The sequence below is a fragment of the Mustela nivalis genome, assembly GCF_964662115.1.
Source record: "Mustela nivalis genome assembly, chromosome: 2".
Classification (NCBI taxonomy): domain Eukaryota; kingdom Metazoa; phylum Chordata; class Mammalia; order Carnivora; family Mustelidae; genus Mustela; species Mustela nivalis.
This window is the reverse complement of record NC_139021.1, coordinates 95,911,403-95,931,237: the sequence shown is the minus strand read 5'-3', so window position 1 is coordinate 95,931,237 and position 19,835 is coordinate 95,911,403. Positions and strand designations below refer to the sequence as shown.

General features: G+C 40.7%; 1 protein-coding gene and 1 long non-coding RNA gene across 5 annotated transcripts in view; one reads left to right on the top strand and one right to left on the bottom strand.

The window, feature by feature from the left end:
• The window catches only part of TSNAX (translin associated factor X), a 35,148-nt gene extending 23,275 nt beyond the window's left edge, over positions 1-11,873 (bottom strand). Inside the window, exons 1-5 of one of the 4 annotated variants that reach the window (XM_082718931.1) lie at positions 10,644-11,873; positions 10,360-10,414; positions 10,070-10,174; positions 7,693-7,807; positions 4,864-4,994 (exon numbers count right to left, since the gene is read on the bottom strand). In XM_082718931.1, the coding sequence (XP_082575057.1) occupies positions 4,864-4,994; positions 7,693-7,807; positions 10,070-10,085 (262 nt within the window). In that variant the 5' untranslated portion in view covers positions 10,086-10,174; positions 10,360-10,414; positions 10,644-11,873. Of the gene's footprint in view, positions 1-4,863; positions 4,995-7,692; positions 7,808-10,069; positions 10,175-10,359; positions 10,415-10,628 lie in introns of all 4 variants that reach the window. The other 3 variants (XM_082718930.1, XM_082718928.1, XM_082718929.1) reach the window with 3 other exon arrangements.
• An 80-nt stretch (positions 11,874-11,953) lies between these two features.
• On the top strand, positions 11,954-17,121 carry LOC309857973. The gene is made up of 2 exons (XR_014307997.1): positions 11,954-13,199; positions 16,650-17,121. It is a non-coding gene; the product is annotated as an uncharacterized lncRNA (long non-coding RNA).
• Positions 17,122-19,835: the final 2,714 nt, after the last annotated feature.

The following is a 19,835-nucleotide window of genomic DNA, read 5'->3' as shown; positions in this document are numbered from 1 at the left end:
GAAATGTTCCTTTGTCTTTTTTCTTCATTTCTCCATTTTGTTCTAAAAGCCAAGAGCAACTTTCTAGGTTTCTTTTTATGTCACTACCCATATGGTCCTCGGTCTTGTTTAAAGTCTTTCCTTACCCTTTACTCACAGACGAAGAACATACAAAATAGATTACTGGGAGAAATAAAGCAAATCTACACTGCCCCACCAGAACTTTAAGTTATGAGGATTGGTAAAACTTAACCTTGAACTAATACGAATTGAGACGTTTAATCTAGACACATCATATGACAAAGCACCAACATCGTGAGGAACATGTATCAGTTTTTCCCGAAGTATGAAAGTTTTTTAAGGACGGACTAAAGTCTAAAGTGAAGACTACTACAGCCACCTTTTACTGTATGTATTACATTGTCATTAAGTTTTTATAAGATAAGTTTATTGCATGGTGTGACAGAAAAACAATCAACCTATGGAAGTTACTCAAACTCTTGCCTTTAGTTACCCAAGTTGATGGGATACTTAGAAGCCACAGAATGTGATTTGTTCACTTTGACGCAGTAAAGACATTTAGACCATACTGCTCTTCAGATCAAGGACTTTCTAGAAACTGGGAGACCCAACTTGCTCCCCATGAGCGGCCCTTTGGATTATACATGCATACACAGTCATAAGTAGCAGGACTACTCTGACTGAAATGTATGTCTGCCACCGATCTGTCTCTAGTATGGTTCAAGCTACTTCCAGCTCACGGGGAGAAACAGCAGCAATGTCCCCGGGATTCCTCATGGCAGTGTAATACTCACGTATCAAGAAATGGTAACACCACTGCTCCTACTTACTGATTTTTCTTAAGTAATCTCTACTCCCAACATGGAGCTTGAACTCAGGAGCCTGAGATCAACAGTCACATGCTTTTCTGAAAGAGCCTACAGGAACCCCAATACCACTCCTGATCTATATCCCTGAAAAGATCTATAACATACCTGCAGCCTAGACATGCCACTTTTGGATTCCAATCAACCCTGAGAACTAACAAGAGGGAACTGCCTGGATGTTCAAGCTCACCTCCTTCCCAAACCACTTCCACTAGAAGAGGCACATAAAAATTTCAGATCGGGCCACCTGGGTAGCTCAGTGGGCTAAAGCCTCTGCCTTCGGCTCAGGTCATCATCCCAGGGTCCTGGGATCAAGCCCCGCAAGTCAGCCTCCCTGCTTAGCTCAGCCGGAAGCTGCTTCTCCCTCTCCCTCTGTCTGCCACTCCCCTTACTTGTGAACATGCTCTCGCTCTGTCAAATACATAAATAAAATCTTTAAAAAAAATCTGCCCTGGGACGCCTGGGTGGCTCAGTTGGTTGGACGACTGCCTTCGGCTCAGGTCATGAGCCTGGAGTCCTGGGATCATGTCCCACATCGGGCTCCCAGCTCCACGGGGAGTCTGCTTCTCTCTCTGACCTTCTCCTCGCTCATGTCTCACTGTCTCTCTCTCAAATAAATAAATAAATAAAACTTAAAAAAAAAAAATCTTCCCTAACAAGTGGAAATGTCAGGCTACCCAAGAGAAACCTCATCAAAAGGATTCTGACAAAGAATATCATCAATACGAATGACATAGCTGTTTTCACTGAACATGGCACTTATTTTCACAAGACTGCCACGAAGAGATTTATTTTCAAGTTTTATTTATTTAACTAGTCTCTACACACAACATGGGGCTTGAAATCACAACCCCAAGATCAAGAGTCACATGCTCTTCTAAAGACAGCCAGGCACCCCTATACCATTAAGAGATTATTGATATGATCTCCTGATACAAAGAACCACTCTGGGAAAAGGAAGTAAGAATTTGTCAATAGTGACTTTGTTTAAAAAAAAAGCTATAATTTATATAAAGTACATAAATCTTACATGTGTAACTCAGTGAATTTTTAAGCATGTGTACACTCTGAATATCACCCAGCTAAAAATGCAAAACCACTTATATCACTCCAGAAGGTTCCCTCATGCCTCTAATCAATAACCCCTGCCCCCAACCTCCACTCCCAGATAACCACTATCCGGCCTTTTGGCTCCTTAGATTAATATTGCCTCTTTTTCAACTTCACTTAAATGGAATTATACAGTAGATACTCCTTTGGGCCTGCTTATTTTGCCCAAATGAATGTATGTGAGATTCATAGATGCTGGTATGCATGCTTATAATTCTTTATTACTATACAGCTATTATGCTGTACAAATATATCATAATTTATTTATCCTTCCTCCTGTTGATGGACATCTTGGGTCATTTTTCAGTTTTAGGATATGATCACTACAGCTGCTACCAGCTTTCTTGCATGTCTTTTGGTGACATAAGCCTCATTTTTATTGCGTACATACCCAGAAGGGATCATGCAGTAGACACATATTTTTAGCTAGATACTGCCAAAGCTTTTTCAAGTGGTATTGTCAGTCTTTATACTCTAATCTTGCAGATGAGTAAATGGTATCTCATTTGGCTTTACTTTGCATGACTCCAGTAAATAATGTTCAGCACCTTTTCATATGCTTTTTTAAAAAGCCATATGAATATTCATTTTGAGGCCCACTGATGTTTTTTGTCCCTTTTTTTCTAAAGCAATCTCTACACCCAAATGGAGTTTGAATTCATGACCCAAAAATTAAGAATCACAAACTCTATCCACTGAGCCAGCCAGGCAACCCTGACCAATTTTTAAAATTGCCTGTCTTCTTGGTGATCTCTAGGAATTCTTCATAAATTCTCTGCATGAGTCCTTTATCCAAGGTATGCATGTGTCTTCTCTCAGACTTAGGCTTACCCTTTCACTTTAATGTCGTCTTCAGACAAATGACGTCTTAACTTTAATGAAATCCAATTGATCCATTTTTCCTTTACCAGTTAATGCTTGTGTCCTTTCAAAAAAAATCTTTTCTACTACAAGATCACGTATATATTCTCAGGTTTTCTTCAAGAGGCTTATTTTAGCTTCCCCTTCACCCTTCTCAACAGCAGTTACATGTTCTCTCGCAACCCTGCCAAACCTGTCATGTCCAAGGTTTTGCCACGTGACAGCACAAACAGTTCATTAAACCTTGTTTATTATGTGTGCTATTACTTAAAAAAACAAATCTCTGATAATAAATAATAAATGATGATGGGAATGGATCACTTTTGGAAATGTACCAGAAAGACTCTTCATACAACTGAGTTTTCATTTTAGTTTCTAATAACATACTCCAGCCTTAATTTGCTTTTACTGATTGGTTAAAAGACATTTTGGTGGTTGTTGAAGGTGGGCACAAGTGGGATGTAATGCACAGCATGGTAACTATGCTTGATAACAGTAATAACAGATCTTAAAAGTTCATAATAAAAATACAATTCTGTAACTATGTATAGTGATGGATGTTAACTAGACTTCTTATGGTGATCCTTTCACAATATATTCAATGTACACCTAGAACTAATATAACTTTATAAGTAAGTTATACCTCAGCAAAAAAATAAATACACACACACACACACACAAAGTAACAGGTGACCCCAGAACACCACAGGTTTGAACTGCAATAATCCACGTATATGTCAATTTTTTTATATAGTTTAGTACTATAAATATATTTTCTCTTCCTTATAATTTTAGGAACATTTTCTTTTACTTTACTGTTAAGAATACAGTAAATACACTTAATACACAAAATACGTGTTAACAGACTGTTCATATTATCAGTACCACTTCCAGTCAACAGGAGGTCATTGGCAGTTAACTTTTGGAAGAGTCAAAAGTTTTATGTACATTTTTGGCTGTGGGAGGAGTCAGCACCCCCAACCTTTACCCATTGTTCAGGGATCAACTGTATATATAATTATTTTTTTTTTGTATATATAATTATTAAGCAACAACAAAAGACATCTGAATATTCTACAGGTTGACATTTCTGCAGAACAAGTTGAAATTATAAATGTTCACACTAAAATTGGACACACTGAGCAGATATCACATAAATTCAATTCTCATGATGAAACGTCCAGAGTTCAATGGAATCAGCTATTTAATAGAAACAGAGAATTTTCATATACTTCTATAAATATGAATCAACCTTTGACTTTATCTTTTTGAACTATCTGGTATCTCTCCTGTCAATGAACTCACATTAAGAAAAGGATGAGAAAAACCAAGCACTTTAAATATTTATGTGACTGATTTGTATATATATAAAGTGATTTGTATTTATATAAACCCAGTACTATCCTAAAATTCCAGTATGGAGTCACATCACGAAATGTTTGGTCCACCTGGCTGGGCGATACATTCTTTTTTATGAGCCTAATTAAGCTGAATATCAGAGTCACCAGTGAGATACACCCATACTGGAAAATGAGATGTACCCTGTGTGAATACGCCCTACACGCTCAAGAATAAAGTTCCTTCTGGGGCGCCTGGGTGGCTCAGTGGATTAAGGCCTCTACCTTCGGCTCAGGTCATGACCCCAGGATCCTGGGATCGAGCACCATATTGGGCTCTCTGCTTGGCGGGGAACCTGCTACCCTCTCTCTCTCTCTGCCTCTCTGCCTACTTTTGATCTCTGTCTGTCAAATAAATAAAATAAATCAATCTTTAAAAAAATAAATAAATAAAGTTGCTTCTGTTAGGTCTGTTTTTTCAATGACTTTATTAAAATCTATCATTGACTATTCTACATAACTGGAAAAATAAAGCCAATTATTGTTTCTAGGTTATCTATATATTATTATTCCAAAGTCCCAATAACCTTTCACCAAGTGTCAATTAAAATCTATGCAACTCACACATAAATCATGTAACACATTGGTTTTGTTTTTTAATGTTACCACTGAAGTGAACCAACACTTACCTGTAGTAATGGCTCTATGAAATTGATGCATATCTTCTCCTGAGAGCTCTTGGGCTACTTGCAATATCTTTTGTCTAACACCATCCAATTTAATTTCTGATTCAGTCAATATCTCTTCCATATCAGGAGCACTATAATCAAAATATTGGGAGCTTTTAAGAATATCAGCCAGATGCTTTGTTAGTGAAAAACTTGAAATAATATGGGGCACCTGGGAGGCTCAAAAGGTTAAGCCTCTGCCTTCGGCTCAGGTCATGATCTCAGGGTCCTGGGATCCAGCCCCACATGGGGCTCTCTGCTCAGCAGGGAGCCTGCTTCCCTTCCTCTCTCTCTGCCTGCCTCTCTATTTGTGATCTCTGTCAAATAAATAAAATCTTTAAAAAAAAAAAAAGAAGTAATCTAAGTATCAATGAACACAGGGCTAAATAAATATTGTATCTGGATGCCTCTAACTTAAAACCACAATCCTATTTTACTAAAAATATGTAAAAGCAAGGGCGCCTGGCTGGCTTAGTTGGTAGAGCATACAACTCTTGATCTCAGGGTCATGAGTTTAAGCCCCACACGGGGCACAGAGCTTAAAAAAAATTTTTTTTAAATATATATAAATATATACACACATACATAAAATTTGTGTACAAAATATGAAATCTGCTGACGGTAGCTATCTTTTGGTATTGTGACTGACTTCTTTCATTCAGTATCTTTACTTTTATACAATTTATTATTTTCCTAAAAATTACTACTTTCTAAGTTTACTATAATACCAATGCACATTTTTGGTGGAGAAATACTTACAATATGACTTCATACAATAATATGGTTTTTTCTAAAATATTAAGATCTCCTGTCACAGTTCTATTATTTCTTTATACTGCTGAATATTGATGTCAGTTCTTTCAAAATTGCAACTTTTATTGAAAAAGTGTTCATAATTAGTCAAAACAGTGTTGCTTCTTTCCATAATACAAGCTCAAGAATAACTTAAAATCTTTCAGAAATGTAAGCTGAAAACCCATTAAAAAAATAAGCAAAAACTAATTTTAGAGTCAGGAGATAATACGACGTTTACAGCCCCACATTCCAATAAATCTATGTATGGCAAATACACTTCCACTTAATAGAATAAAATGAATAAAACAATAAAAAAAACCACTAGTATGTCATCTTAAAAACTATAAATGAAAAAAAACTGTCAATGAGTGAGTAGAATACTTCAGTAATATTTTTTTAAAGATTTTAGTTATTCATTTGACAGAGAGCAAGCACAAGAGAGCACAAGCAGAGGGAGCAGCAGAGGGACAGGAAGAAGCAGGCTCCCCGCTGAGCAAGGAGGCAGATGTGGGGCTCCATCCCAGAACCCTGGGATCATAACCTGAGCCAAAGGCAGACACTTCACTGACTGAGCAACGCAGGTGCCCCCGGTAATATTTTTCATAATAAAAAGACCATAAATTATATCTGGACTTACTTAAACACTTTATAAAATACATACTGTAAATCCTTCTAGAGGCATTTGTAGTTTTTAACAAGAGTCTCTCTTGGGGAGTTACCGGGTAGGCACTTCCTAACCTCATGTAAAACAGAGAAGCAAAGAAAGCCAATTAAATGAAACAGGAAGGAAATACTGAGGCAAAGATGGAAGAGAGCGATACCTAGCTGTATTCATAAGATACTCCTGAATCTTTATAATTTGCCTCCCTCTTCTGCTTAGGGTAGTTTAAGCTGGTTTCTTTTTCTTTCTTTCTTTCCTTTCTTTCATTCATTTGAGAGAGAACACACATGCACGTCAACAGCAGAGGAGTGGTGGGCAGAGGGAGAGGGAAAGGATCTCAAGGTGACTCCACACTGAGTGCAGACCCAACATAGGACATGATCTCTTGACCCTGAGAGCATAACCTAAGCCGAAACCAAGAGTTGGATACTTAACCAACTGAGCCACACAGGCACCTCATAAGCTGGTTTCTTTTATTTGCAACCAAGGAATCCAGGATATATACAGACTACCTAGAAAAATAAAATAAAATATTCTTACAGAAAGAAATTTCAAAGAAAAGATGCCTCAGAGCTGAAGAAAAAGGAAGTTCCAAAAAACAATTAAGCAGTCAATGTGATCATATGCTATAAAAATGTAGAATAAGAAGAGTATGTACTAGATTTAGCAATATGAGGGTAACAGGTCAATCACAATAGTTGTGAGGCAGAAAAGCAGATTGCAATGAATTGAACACTGAATGGGAAGATAAAGCAGATTTCAACACTGATCTAATACTAAAATTCTGCATGTATCTTCCAAAGAAAGCTTTAATGTAACAGGCTCTAATAAACCATTAGAAATTTAATATTTACACAAACAACATCTACATCACTGAGGGATCTTAACACAAAATCCCTATCTATTCTGAAAATAAGAGCTTTCCCTTCCTATATTGATTAAAATATTTCTTAAAATCTACTTGCTAGTGGGATACCTAGGTGGCTCAGTCCATTGGGTGTCTGACTCTTGATTTTCACTCAGGTCATGATCTCAGGGTTGTGGGATTAAGCCCCGCATTAGCTCCATGATGCGCATGAAGCCTGCTTAAGATTCTCTCTCCCTCTCCCTTTTCTCCCTCCCCCTCAGCTCACAATGGCTCACTCTCTTAAGAAAAAAAAAAAAAAAATCTACTTGCTGCTAACATCTTCTGATCCCAGGGTTTAAAGAAAAAAAATCACAGAATATTTTAACAGCTAGTTACTGTCTACTGAGGTATAAAGAATTACAAAATACTATTGTAATACATATCAAACTGTATGCAACTGTAACAAATTTTAAAGATATTTACTCACCTTGTAATCCTATGGAGGAGAAAAATTGTCCTTTTACTTTCAACAGTTATATCCCGACTAAGTTTCACAAGTCTCTCATATTTGTCATGTCTTGCATCAAGTTCCTGCTGAAATGCTAACACATTATTACAACCATAAGAATGCATGTTCTATGCTGCAAGCCTATAAAACAACACCATTAGGCACAATAAAGCAACTATTATTTACTCTGTAAAAATGAGCATACCATCTCATTCATTTTTAAAGTACTGGAAATCAAAGACTACTGGTAACCAAAATACTATTTCTTTAAACACAGGTATGCTTTATGTGGGTTTCACTACTTACATCCTCACAGTAAGTTATACATATTGTAAAAAAGCAAACAAAAAAAAAAACCTCATCTAGTAAGCATGAGATCGTTATCACAAAATTATCACAGGACACTTACAAAAATTACTTCCAACTACCTAAGTTACATAACTTTTTTAAAAATTACCCTACCAAATGCAAAATTATCTCCCCCCAACAAAACCCTGGATTTTTTTTAAACTAAAAGTTTATAACTTTTAAGGACATCAACTTTCTGAATTCCAAGCCCCAGTCACTGAAATACCCATAAACCACTTAACTCTTAATCACCACTTTATTTCAGAAGCATTGCCATGCCAACGACCTAGCAAACTGCCTAATCTGTTGGGAGCACAGAGATGTATTTTGCATGAATTAGAAAAACCCCAGAACTTGAATAAACTATTAATCAAATTAACAGGTTGACAAGGACCAAATACATCTGCTCTTTTATTACTGAGATAATAATTAAGCTGGTATTTTGCCTAATATATCAAGATAATCATAAGCTTTCATTATTTATTATAAATATTAATGACCTCTGTGAATTAGATATTATGAATACAAAGTGAAATAAGACAATTCCTATCTTCAAGGCGCTTAGTCCAGTAAAAGACAAAGATGTAAACAAATAAAAAAATACATAATAAATATATGTAAAGGTTCAGGAAAGCACGAACCATATTTTTCTTGTTCACTACTAACACAGGCTAGAAGAGTAGATGCTCAATAAATATTTCATAACTAAACAGATGAATGGATAATGAATAAATGCAATGTCTATCCATAAATTTGCTTGGGAAAAAAATCAAAAAGGCTTCCAAGGAAGATCACTTGAGCTAGGTCATGAAAACCACAGTTCACCAGATGAACAATGCAGGAGGCAAATCAGAAGCAATTTCAAGCTTAAAGAACTATGTGTGAAAAGTCAGACAGAAACATAACAAAAGCAACATATGCTTGGAAACAAGCAGCTCTGTATAGGATACCAAAGTGTAAACACGGGGAATAGGCGACCCAGTGCAGTTTTTCACTGTGCGTGGCGTTTTTATCAATGGGCTCTCTACTCAATCACAAGTTGTTTCATACCTCTCAGTAATCCTGTAGATGCCGTGTTGATTTTCAAATTTTATGCCCCGGAATTACTTGAGACTCCCTTCAAAAGGTGGAACCTAATTCCCTTCCGTTTAAACCTCATTTCTCACAAACAGAATGTAGCAAAAATGACTGCATGATCATGAGGACATAAGGAGATTGTGGTTTCCTCCTCGCTCTGACTGGGGAAGCCAGATGCTGTAACGTTAGGACACCTGAGTAGCAGCACGGCGGCTCCCGGTGAAGACTGAGCACCGGCTGCTGGCAGGCCTAACTTCCCAATTGCCTCGGATCTTCCAGCTCCGATCGAGCCTTCCAATAAGTGGGAGCTAGTCTACAGCTCAGGCCCTCTCGGGTTCCCGAATCACAGAGACCATAAGGTATAGGAGGGTGGATCCAGGATGGCAGGAAGGAGAATTTATGCTCATCTGTTCTGAAAGGAGGAGCCACTTGAGCCAGTTAAAAGGAGGACTGCGACTAACACATATACATGCGCATACACCTTATATACGTATGGCATCTGCGTACCATGTAGACGATGTACTGACAGATGAGTCCCCACTCTGCGCAAAGTGCTACGGTCTTCAAAAGTCTCGTGGAGGAAACAAAACCAACACATGCTTAAAAGTGAACTAATTAAATATGTGTGTGTATTTATACACCTGACTTACATACAGCGGATACGTATTTGTACGTCGGGTTTCTGATGTGAAATAACTAACGTTTACCTGCAGAACTGTAATGGGGGGGGGGGGGTCAACACTTGAGTGATCGCGACTTTAATGGCAGACCCAGCACCACAGCAAACCTCCAGAAGTTAAAAAAAAAAAAAAGGCGCACAGGCACCTCTTCCCTTCCGACGGCTGTCTCTGCGCGTGCACAACGCGTCTAACCATCCTGCTTCCCCCGCTCCGTGCTCTGCCCCTCGCTAACTTCCATCAAGGGAACTTACATTTGAAGGCCAACATCACGGGTGAAGAGGAGTTAACATCCTTCCCTTCTCTCCTCTGGTTATGTGGGAAATTGTCATGCTTCCTTTTCCTGAACCCTCCTGAGCCTTACGTAGAGAAGGAGAAAGAAGTTGGAGAGGCTCTTCCACCACCAAGAGCGGACGCGCGTCCCGGTCGGCTAGCCCCTTCCTTCCGAACCGGCGCCCGCAGGGCCCTCGCCTCCGAGGCTTTCTCGGCGGACGGCAGAGCATCAGCCCTGCCTTTCTGCCCCCAAACCCGAGGCTCAACTCACCCGGGCCTCCACCAGTGGCTTCCCTGGTCTGGCACAAGGTGGAGCAATTACAGAACTAAGATTAAAAAACACAACTCGAGGATTTAAAAAAAAGGGGGGGGGGGCGAGGTGTGAACAGGACCACGTGGCCGGGAAATCAGCGGGGCCGCCCCCACCCTCGCCCCCCCGATCGTGCAAGGGGAGCGGGCATCCCTCAAGGGTGAAGAGCGGTGGAAAACCCAACAAAAAGGATGGAGGGTCTCCCCCTTGGAATAAATAACGCCCCGCACCGCTGGGGACGCCACCTTCTTTGCTGCTCATGTCGTCAGGGCCTACGGCGAGGTGAGCGGAGACTGAGAGCCTCGGAGCCAGAGGAGTGCGTAAGGCGCTAGCCGGAGAGCCCGCCGAGAACCCCTTCGCAGCCGGCCGACGTCGACGCCCTGGCCGGAAACGCGCGCCCGCAAGCACTCACGCCTCTCCCTCCGCCCTCGCACACTTCCGGCCTGCGTCCCGGCCCCGCCGCCCCTGGCTCCGCCCCGCGCGCGGCCCGAGGACCTCGCGCCCACGAGCCGTATTCATGCCTGCCCTTTGCTGTGCCTGAAGACAGGGCGACTCCACACGCTTCACTGCACGGTCTGTTAATAAAACAGATGATGGAGGCGAGGCCTGTGTGAAGGTAGAAAAGCGGCGGAAGATGTACGTGTTTTGTTTTGTTTTGTTTTTCTCTCAAGGCACCTTTGGAACACCCCCATGTTCCCTCAGCGTGGACCCAGCCTTCCGCGCGGGGAGTCTTGGGGGTTTTAGTTCGCTTGCCGGAGCCGGCCTTCTGGCTCCCCGACCAGGCTGAGGAAGAAGCGAGCCCTCGGTCGCCTACGGGAAGGTCTTCTCCGGCTCGAGGCCGAACCCGACGGAGCTGGGAGTTTACATTTCCCATTCCTGGCGGTGACGCTAGCAGGTGAAGGAATGGGGATATGCAAATCAGGAAGTGGATGGCATTAGCGGAGTTCTGACGAAGGTAAAGCCCGCCCTCTCTGGTCCTCCCCCTGTCCCCCGCACCCCTGCTCTCCCCTGCGCGTCTCAGCCCGCGTTCCCCACTCTGCGGCTCCTCCTCCGTTGGGTTTCGCTTTCCTCTGTTTCTCCTGGCTCCGTCTCGGCCTGGGTGGGCGACTTGAGGATAGCTGACCTCCGTCCTCAGTTTTCTGATCTGTGAAATAGGGATAGAAGACCTGCGTCCTAGGCTTATTCGAGGACCAAGTGAGTTAATACTGAGGCTCCCTGAAGAGTGTCCTTTCGCAAGGCAAATGTTCAATTAAATATTAGCTTTCGGGGTGCCTGGGTGGCTGAGTGGTTTAAATGGTTTAAGCCTCTGCTGTCGGCTCAGGTCATGACCTCAGGGTCCTGGAATCGAGCCCCGCATCGGGCTCTCGGCTCAGCAGGGAGCCTGCTTCCTCCTCTCTCTCTGCCTGCCTCTCTGCCTGCCTGTGATCTGTGTCTGTCAAATAAGTAATTTAAAAAAATAAAAATCTTAAAAAAAAAAAAATTAGCTTTGGTCAGCCTTCTCCCAACGTCGAGCTCCAAAAAAGAAGAGCGAGAGGTTGGTAACAACAGGTGTGCGCCACCAAGTTGTGAGCTTTTTACTTGGGGCAGGTACTGCCCTATCTTATTAGACTTCCTACCTTTTATAAGCCCCCGACCCGCACCCGCACCTCACCCCCGGAACCCATAGTGCTTGTAAGCCTCCATAAGTGTTTCTCGAAGAATGAGGTCGAAAGGTAACTAAGTAGCCATCCGACACCTTCTAGATACAGACTCAGGGTAAGGCTTGGTGGTCAGGTAGCCTAGGCCTCGTGGGGAAAACACAGGTGCATTTTATTACGCTGTCTCTGAATATTCTCCGTGTTGTGGGCATGTGTTGTGCGCACCGTCCTTGTTAATTCCTCCTTGCTATAATTTAGGAACAAAGGAAGAGTAAATGAAAGGGTTTGGCTAGAATCCCGAGGTATTTTCAAGCCGGAGACAGGTGTGTCCCAGAAAGGTTTTCTGCTCTGGCTGATCTCCGGAGTCTCTCCCAACTCGGAAGCAAGAAGGTAGCCACCACCCACCCCTTTCTTTGCAGCTCTTCCAATACGTGAATTGATTAAACACATTCCTTCTGTATGAAATAGGCTGCTCGGGACTCTTGCTTTGTAGATTTGGGGCAAATAATTCTGAGTTTGTGGGAAGTCGTGCTGACATCCACCAGTATCCCCCTAATTATTGGTTAAATTGTGGGGGGGAAATCCTCTGGTGTAAATAGAATCATTTTCCTGTGACTCCCTCTAGGTCCAAAGAAGCCAGTAACTTGAACATCTTTAGAGTTAGTATTTATTTTATCACAGTCTGAGAAAAGGATATTTTTTTTCCCCTAATTCTCCTGGAATAGCAGCTCCAAAGACCTCAACTGTCCAAAACCTAGATCAGCCCTATTTCTTTCTCCAGCCACCACTTGCTGTTCAAGTGTTTAATTACAGCCATGTTACTTGAACTGCTTTTCGATGCTTCCCATACTTGTTAGGATTAGAACACAAAGTTTCATAACCCGTAATGACTTCTTAAAGTAACCAAATGAGGTGAATCCCAGGGACAGTTTCCCGACACTTATTTGCATACGCAGTTTCAAAGGTGATCCATCTGTAGCTGCTCCTTTGTCAGGAAATACCTTTCAACCTCTGGTAACCTGCGGAAGGCATCTCTACCTTGTCTCCTTGTTTTGTGACTTCAGAGGCGCTCACATAGTTTTGGCATTTAGCAAAACATATTTTTGTTTGTTTTTAAAGGAAAACTACCACCCCATGTTTGGAAGCAGAAGGTAAACATTTTCGGTAAGTCCTTACTTTTTGGAAAGGTTCTCCTTCCTCCTCTTGTTGGATTCTAATTGCCCACATTCGACTCTGAATAAAGCTGTAAGCTTTCCAGGCACCTGTTTTTATAAATCCTCACACTTACCACCTTTATAGGAAAAAGAAATCTGATATCAAAATTGGATTGAGGTTTTAAAAAAAATATAATCAACCAAGGGAAGAAATACAGCTTCTCAATATATTTCTGTTTTAGCTTTTACCTTATTACATAGTTGTTAAATAAATCCTGGTTGGCGGGGGGAAGTCATAGGGGAAATTTTCAGAATCTTGAGGGACCATTTTAAAAATAAACATAATATTTAGAAGCTATCTATAGGGTCTGAAGTAGTATTGTGAAGTGTACACATCCCAATTCACAGATTTATTTTTCAAGCAATTCTAGGATGTAGTAGGAGAAAATGATTTTCCTTCTGGTTCTTTACTGGAGAGGGAACTGTATTGAAGGGGAAAAAAAGGGATGGGCAAAACCACAATGAAATACCACTTCACAATCAGTGGAAATACCACTTCACAATCACTTCACAATTTTTTTTAATAATTAAAAAAAAAATTTTTTTTAAGTAACAAGTGGTGGAGGAGATATGAAGAAAATGGAACTCTCATTGATGGTAAGAATGTAATATGGTGCATTCACTGTAAGAAGACAGTTTGGCAGTCTCAGGAATTTAAACATGGAATTAGCACATGACCCAGTAGTTCCGCTAATAGGTATATACTTATACATGAAGGTTCATTGCAGCGCCATTTACGATTATGAAGAGGCAGAAACCTGGAAACCAGCCAAATGTCCAGCAACAAAGGAAAACAAAATGTGGTAAAGAAATAGCTAAAATAAATGTAAAATTTATAACATAAATGTAAAATTTATTTTACATAAATTTAAAATAAAATAAATGAAATAGGTAAACAAAATGTGGACCATTTCTATAATAGAATACTATTTAGCAATAAAAAGGAATGAGATACTATTGATGCTACAATATGAATGAACCTTGAAAACATACTAAGTGAAATAAGCCCATCACAAAAGATCATGTATTGTATGATTCCATTTATTTGGAATGTTTCAAATATGCGGGTCTATACAAAGTAGATTTACAGTTCCTTGGGTTGAGAGGCATGGAGGTGGGGGAAGGAATAGAAGGATAGCTCAAGTATATAGGGTTTTTTAGGTGATAAAGATGTTCTAAAATTGTGATGATGGTTGCATGTATCTGTGAATATATTTAAAACTATTGAATTTGTCACTTTAAATAAATGAATTGTAAATGAATTTTATCTCAATAAAGCTGTTAAGAAAATTATTTGAAAGACTGATGGGAAACATTCATTTCAAATCCTGTAGGGTATATACATGTAGATATATAGACATACTTAAGTGTCATTATGGAAGAGCGTGAAACAACGTGGCTTAAACTTACTTTTAATAATCTGTAATTAAAAAGATGTAAAGTACTTTAACCTTACAGGCCTGATAATCTTCAACAAATATTTATTGAACACCCGTCATGTCACAGCTACTGTTCTAAGGATTATGGATCCTTGTTCACATAAAGTTTATTTTCTAGTGAGATGAGACAGACAAGGACAAAAAAAGTATATAGCATTAGAAAGTGATCATTGCTATCAAGAAAAATAAAATGAAGGAAAGAAAAAGATGAAGGATAAGGTTGCCTGGGGGGAGAGTGAGTTGCCCTTGAAATAGGGCAATTGGAAGATAGCTCACTCAGAAGGGGATGTGTGGCCATAGATCTAACGGAAGTGAACAAGTGGGCCATACACATAGCTGGGGTACTTTCTCTTCCCTGTGTGTACTAGTAATTCTCCCCTTTCTCTCCTATATTATTATTATTTTTCTTCTGCTTTCTACTGCATCGTTCCCATCACCATACAAAATTGCTGTCATATCATCCATCTTAAGAGTCTCCTGACCACTTCTACCTCCCAGCCTACCCACCATTTCTCCACCGCTTTGCAGTAAAACCCTTATACTACCTGTATTCCCACTCTACTGATCCATCTTTAATCAGGCTATGGCTGCTTAGGAATTGCTGATGACTTCCACATTGCTAAATCTGGTGATCAATTCCTCATCTCACAACCTATAAGCAGCATTTAACACAGTTATTCCTGGTGCCACTGCCATACACCACGTTCTCATGGCCTCCTAGCCAATTCCCAATGCTCTGTTGCTCATCCTGATCTCCCCAAACTCAATGATCAATTGCTTAAAAGACTTCCTCTCTGTTACACTGACTGACATGTTAATTTCATTCTGATGGTTTTAAGAGCCATCAAAAACCTAATAAAACCCCACTTAATGTCTCTGCTCCAGAAAACTCATATCCAGTCCAAACCCGTAACCCATTATCTTATTCACTTATCTCTTGAGTGTCTAATATTTACCTCAAAATGAACACGTCCTAAATTGAACATCCCGGTCCCCCAAAACCCATCTCTTCAGCACTATTCCCTATTTAAGTTAGTGTACATCTCTTTTTCCAGTTGTATCAGACTGAAAAACTAGTCATCCTTGACTCTTCCGTCTTTCATATTCTGCATCCTATTTGTATGGACTGAATTGCATTCCCCCAAATTGCTTTATGGGAGCCCTAACCCTCAATGTGACTGTCTTTAGAGATAGGGGCTTTTGGAGGTAATTAAGGTTAAGTAAGTTCATGGGGTGGGGAGAGAAAAAAAGGGAGAGAACGATCTCTTTCTCCATGTGCATACACCAAGGAAAGGCCTTTTGAGGACACACACAGCAAGAAGGTGGCCATCTGCAAGCCAGGAAGAGAGGTCTCACCACAACCTGACCGCCTTGGAACCCTGATCTTGGACTTGTAACCTCCAGAGTATGAGAAAAGAAGTTTCTGTTATTTAAGCAACCCACTTTATGGTATTCTTTTATGGCAGTGCAAGCAGACTAAGGCACTAATCCCTACTATATCCTGTTGGTTTTACACTCAGCATGTGTTCACCTTGTAGCCACCTCCCCAAATTCTGTTTTCCCCTTTACCCAAGTTACTGACATCTTGCACCCAGAATACTGTAGTGCTCTTTCAACTGAATATAGATGCCAGTCCTCCTCATCCAGACGTAGTCAGTTTTCTCTCCCCTTAGAACTGAGTTGGCTTTTTTTTTTTTTAAAGATTTTACTTATTTATTTGACAGAACACAAGTAGGCAGAGAGGCAGGTGGAGGGGGGAAGCAGGCTCCCCGCTGATCAGTGAGCCCAATGTGGGGCTCGATCCCAGGACCCTGAGATAAAAACCTGAGTGCAAGGCAGAGGCTTTACCCACTGAGCCACCCAGGCACTCCCTGAGTTGTCTTTTCGGCTTGTTTTGACTAATCGAATATGGAGGAAGTGGTACTGCATCAATTCCAAGCCTAGACCTTAAGACCCAACAGCTTCCATTCTAGCTCTCTTGGAACCATAAGCTACCATGTAAGACGTCTGACTATTCGATTGGAGAGAGAGGCCTGACCAGCTCCATTTCTCACAGCCAACTCAGCTGAGCTGCCAGCAATGTGAGTAAAGCTTTCTAGGACTTTCACCCCCGGCTGAACTCCCTCCTGAATGCAACAGGATGATGACGCCAGCAGTCACCACCATGGAGGAAAAGGACCATGCATCCAACCCACTGAATCATGAAAAACAAAGCCATTTTAAAGCCCTTAAGTTTGGAGCACCTGGGTGGCTCAGTTGTTAAGCACCTGCCTTCAGCTCAGGTCATGATCCCAGAGTCCTGGGATGGAGCCCCGCATAGCATCGGGTTCCCTGCTCAGCAGGAAGCCTGCTTCTCCCTCTCCCACTCCCCCTGCTTGTGTTCCCTCTCTTGCTGTCTCTTTCTCTGTCAGATAAATAAAATCTGAAAAACTATATGTGTAAAGCCTTTAAGTTTTAGGGTAGTTTGTTTTGCAGCAATAAACTGATACTGGTGTCCTGTTGTCAATTTTGCCCCACTTTCAGTATTTTCCACACAGCAGTCAGTGATGCCATTAAAATATAGATGATGTTTTTCCTCCACTTAAAACTACAAGGATGCTCCTCTACCACAGAGAAAAAGTCAAAACTGTTACAAGACCCTACCTAGTTGGCCCTAACCACCACTGCATTACCTTGTTCTCATCTATTATGTGCTCCATCCTGTTTGACCTTCTGTTCTCAGCCTAGACGTGGTCCTGCCTCAAAACCTTAGCACCTACTGTTCTCTAAGCATGACTCTTGAGCATGTTCTCTAAGAATGACTCTTTCAATGGATTTCTTCCAGACTTGTTCTTTTCTTCATTTCCTCACTGAAAAATGACAACTTCTCATTGGGTCCTTCTGTGGTGACCCAAATAATGGCCCTCCAAAGATGTCCACATCCTAGAAAAGGGAAACCTCTCACACTGCTGGTGGAAATGCAAACTGGCGCCGCCACTCTGGAGAACAGGATGGAGTTTCTTCAAAAAGCTAAAAATAGAATTACTCTACGTATTTACCCAAAGGGTAGAAAAATACAGATTCGAAAGGGTACATGCACCCCAATGTTAATGGTAGCATTATGGAAGGAGTCCCAAAAGGCCATCAGCTGATGAATGGAAAAAGAAGATGTGATACATATGTACAGTAGAATATCACTCACCCATCAAAATGGATGAACTCTTGCTATTTGCAAAAACATGGTTGGAGCTAGTGTATTCTAAGTAGATTATGTCAGTCAGGAAAAGACAAATACCATATGATCTCACTCATATGTGTAATTTAAGAAAGAAAACAGATGAACATTTAGGGAGGGGGAGAAATAGGAGAGGGAAACAAAGCATAAGAGACTCTTGGGTGGGTTGATGGAGGGACGTGGGGGGGTAGATTTTAATAAGGGCACTTCGGATGAGCATTGGGTGTTTTATCCAAGTGATGAATCAATATTGAACTGTATGTTAACTAACTAAAATTTAAAATTTAAAAAAGATCAAAGATGTTCTCATCCTAATCACTGGGACTTGTAAATATGTTACTTTAGTGGCAAAGTGACTTTGTAAACATAATTATATTAAGGATCTTGAGATAGGGAAATTATTCTGGGTTATCCAAGTGGGCCCAATGCAATCAGAAGCATACTTACAAGTGAATGGTGGAGGCAGGGGAGTCAGAAAACGAGATAATGATGGTAGGAGAAGTAACAATGATGAGATTGTTGGCTGGAGGTCTTGATCCAACAAATGCAGAAAGCCTCAGGAAGCTGGAAACCAACAATGAAGCAGATTCCTCCCTAGAATTTCAGGAAGGAATGCAGCACAGCAAACACTAGATTTTATTTATTTGTTAAGATTTTATTTATTTATTTATTTGACACAGAGAGATCACAAGTTGGCAGAGAGGTAGGCAGAGAGAGAGGGGAAGCAGGATCTCTGCCCAGCAGAGAGCCCGATGTGGGACTCCATCCCAGGACCCTGAGATCATGACCTGAGCTGAAGACAGAGGATTAACCCACTGAACCACCCAGGCTTAACCCACTGAACCACACTTGATTTTAACCCAATAAAAATTTTGATCCATTTCTGACATCTGACCACTAGAACAATAAGATAATAAATTTGTGTTGCTTTAAGCCACGAGTTTGTGATCACTTGTTAGAGCATCAGTAGAATCTATCTAGAGACATAAATTCCTAGCAATCCTAACTAAAATAAGAATTTCTTGAGAAAGCAAACCTTTCTGGATGCCTAAGAATAGAAATCACAAGCTTCGGATAGCACAGAAGACCCCAGAAAAGGTATCTGCATGTAGATAACTAATAGACCCAGAGAATTAAGAATCTCAATGATGGGCATGCCTGGGCTGCTTCATGAGTTACGCATCAGACTCTTGTTTGGCTCGGGTCGTGATCTCAGGTCATGAGATGGAGTCCCACATTGGGTCTTAAGATTCTCTCTCTCCCTATCCCTCTGACCCTCGCCCCACTTTCTCTCCCTCTCTGAAAGAAAGAAATTAAGAAAGAATCTTACTGATGACTATCACAGAAAACGTTTTTTAAATGTTAATATAACCAAAATGGGTAAGTGGGAGTGGGTGATAACAGGCTTCCAGTTATGGAATGAATCAGTCATGGGAATAAAAGGACAGCATGAGGAATATAGTTAATGATATGTAATAGACTTGTATGGTGACAGATGGTAGCTAAACTTATGGTGAGCCCAGCATAATGTATAAATTTGTTGAATCACTATGCTGTACACCTGAAACTAATGTAACATTGGAGGTCAACTATACTCAAATATATATAGATAGGGGTGTGTGTGTGTGTGTGTGTGTGTGTGTGTGTGTGTGTGTGTGTGTGAATGTAATCAGAGTCAGTTGGCGGTATGCTACCCTTTAGAAAATTATCAGTGAAGGCCAGAGTTTACTTCTTTAATGTGTTTTCCAGTGTTTGAGGGAGTAGGGAGATCTAACAGCTACATTTTCAGGATAATTTCTAAGTATGAGGTCATATGACTAGATTTCAAGGTTTGTGCTCCGGTTAAAAGCATCTTCCTCTTATTAAAATTACTCCTTCAATTTAGGAGACCTGCCCAAAACGCCTTAACAAATTCCTTTTCTACCAAAAGACA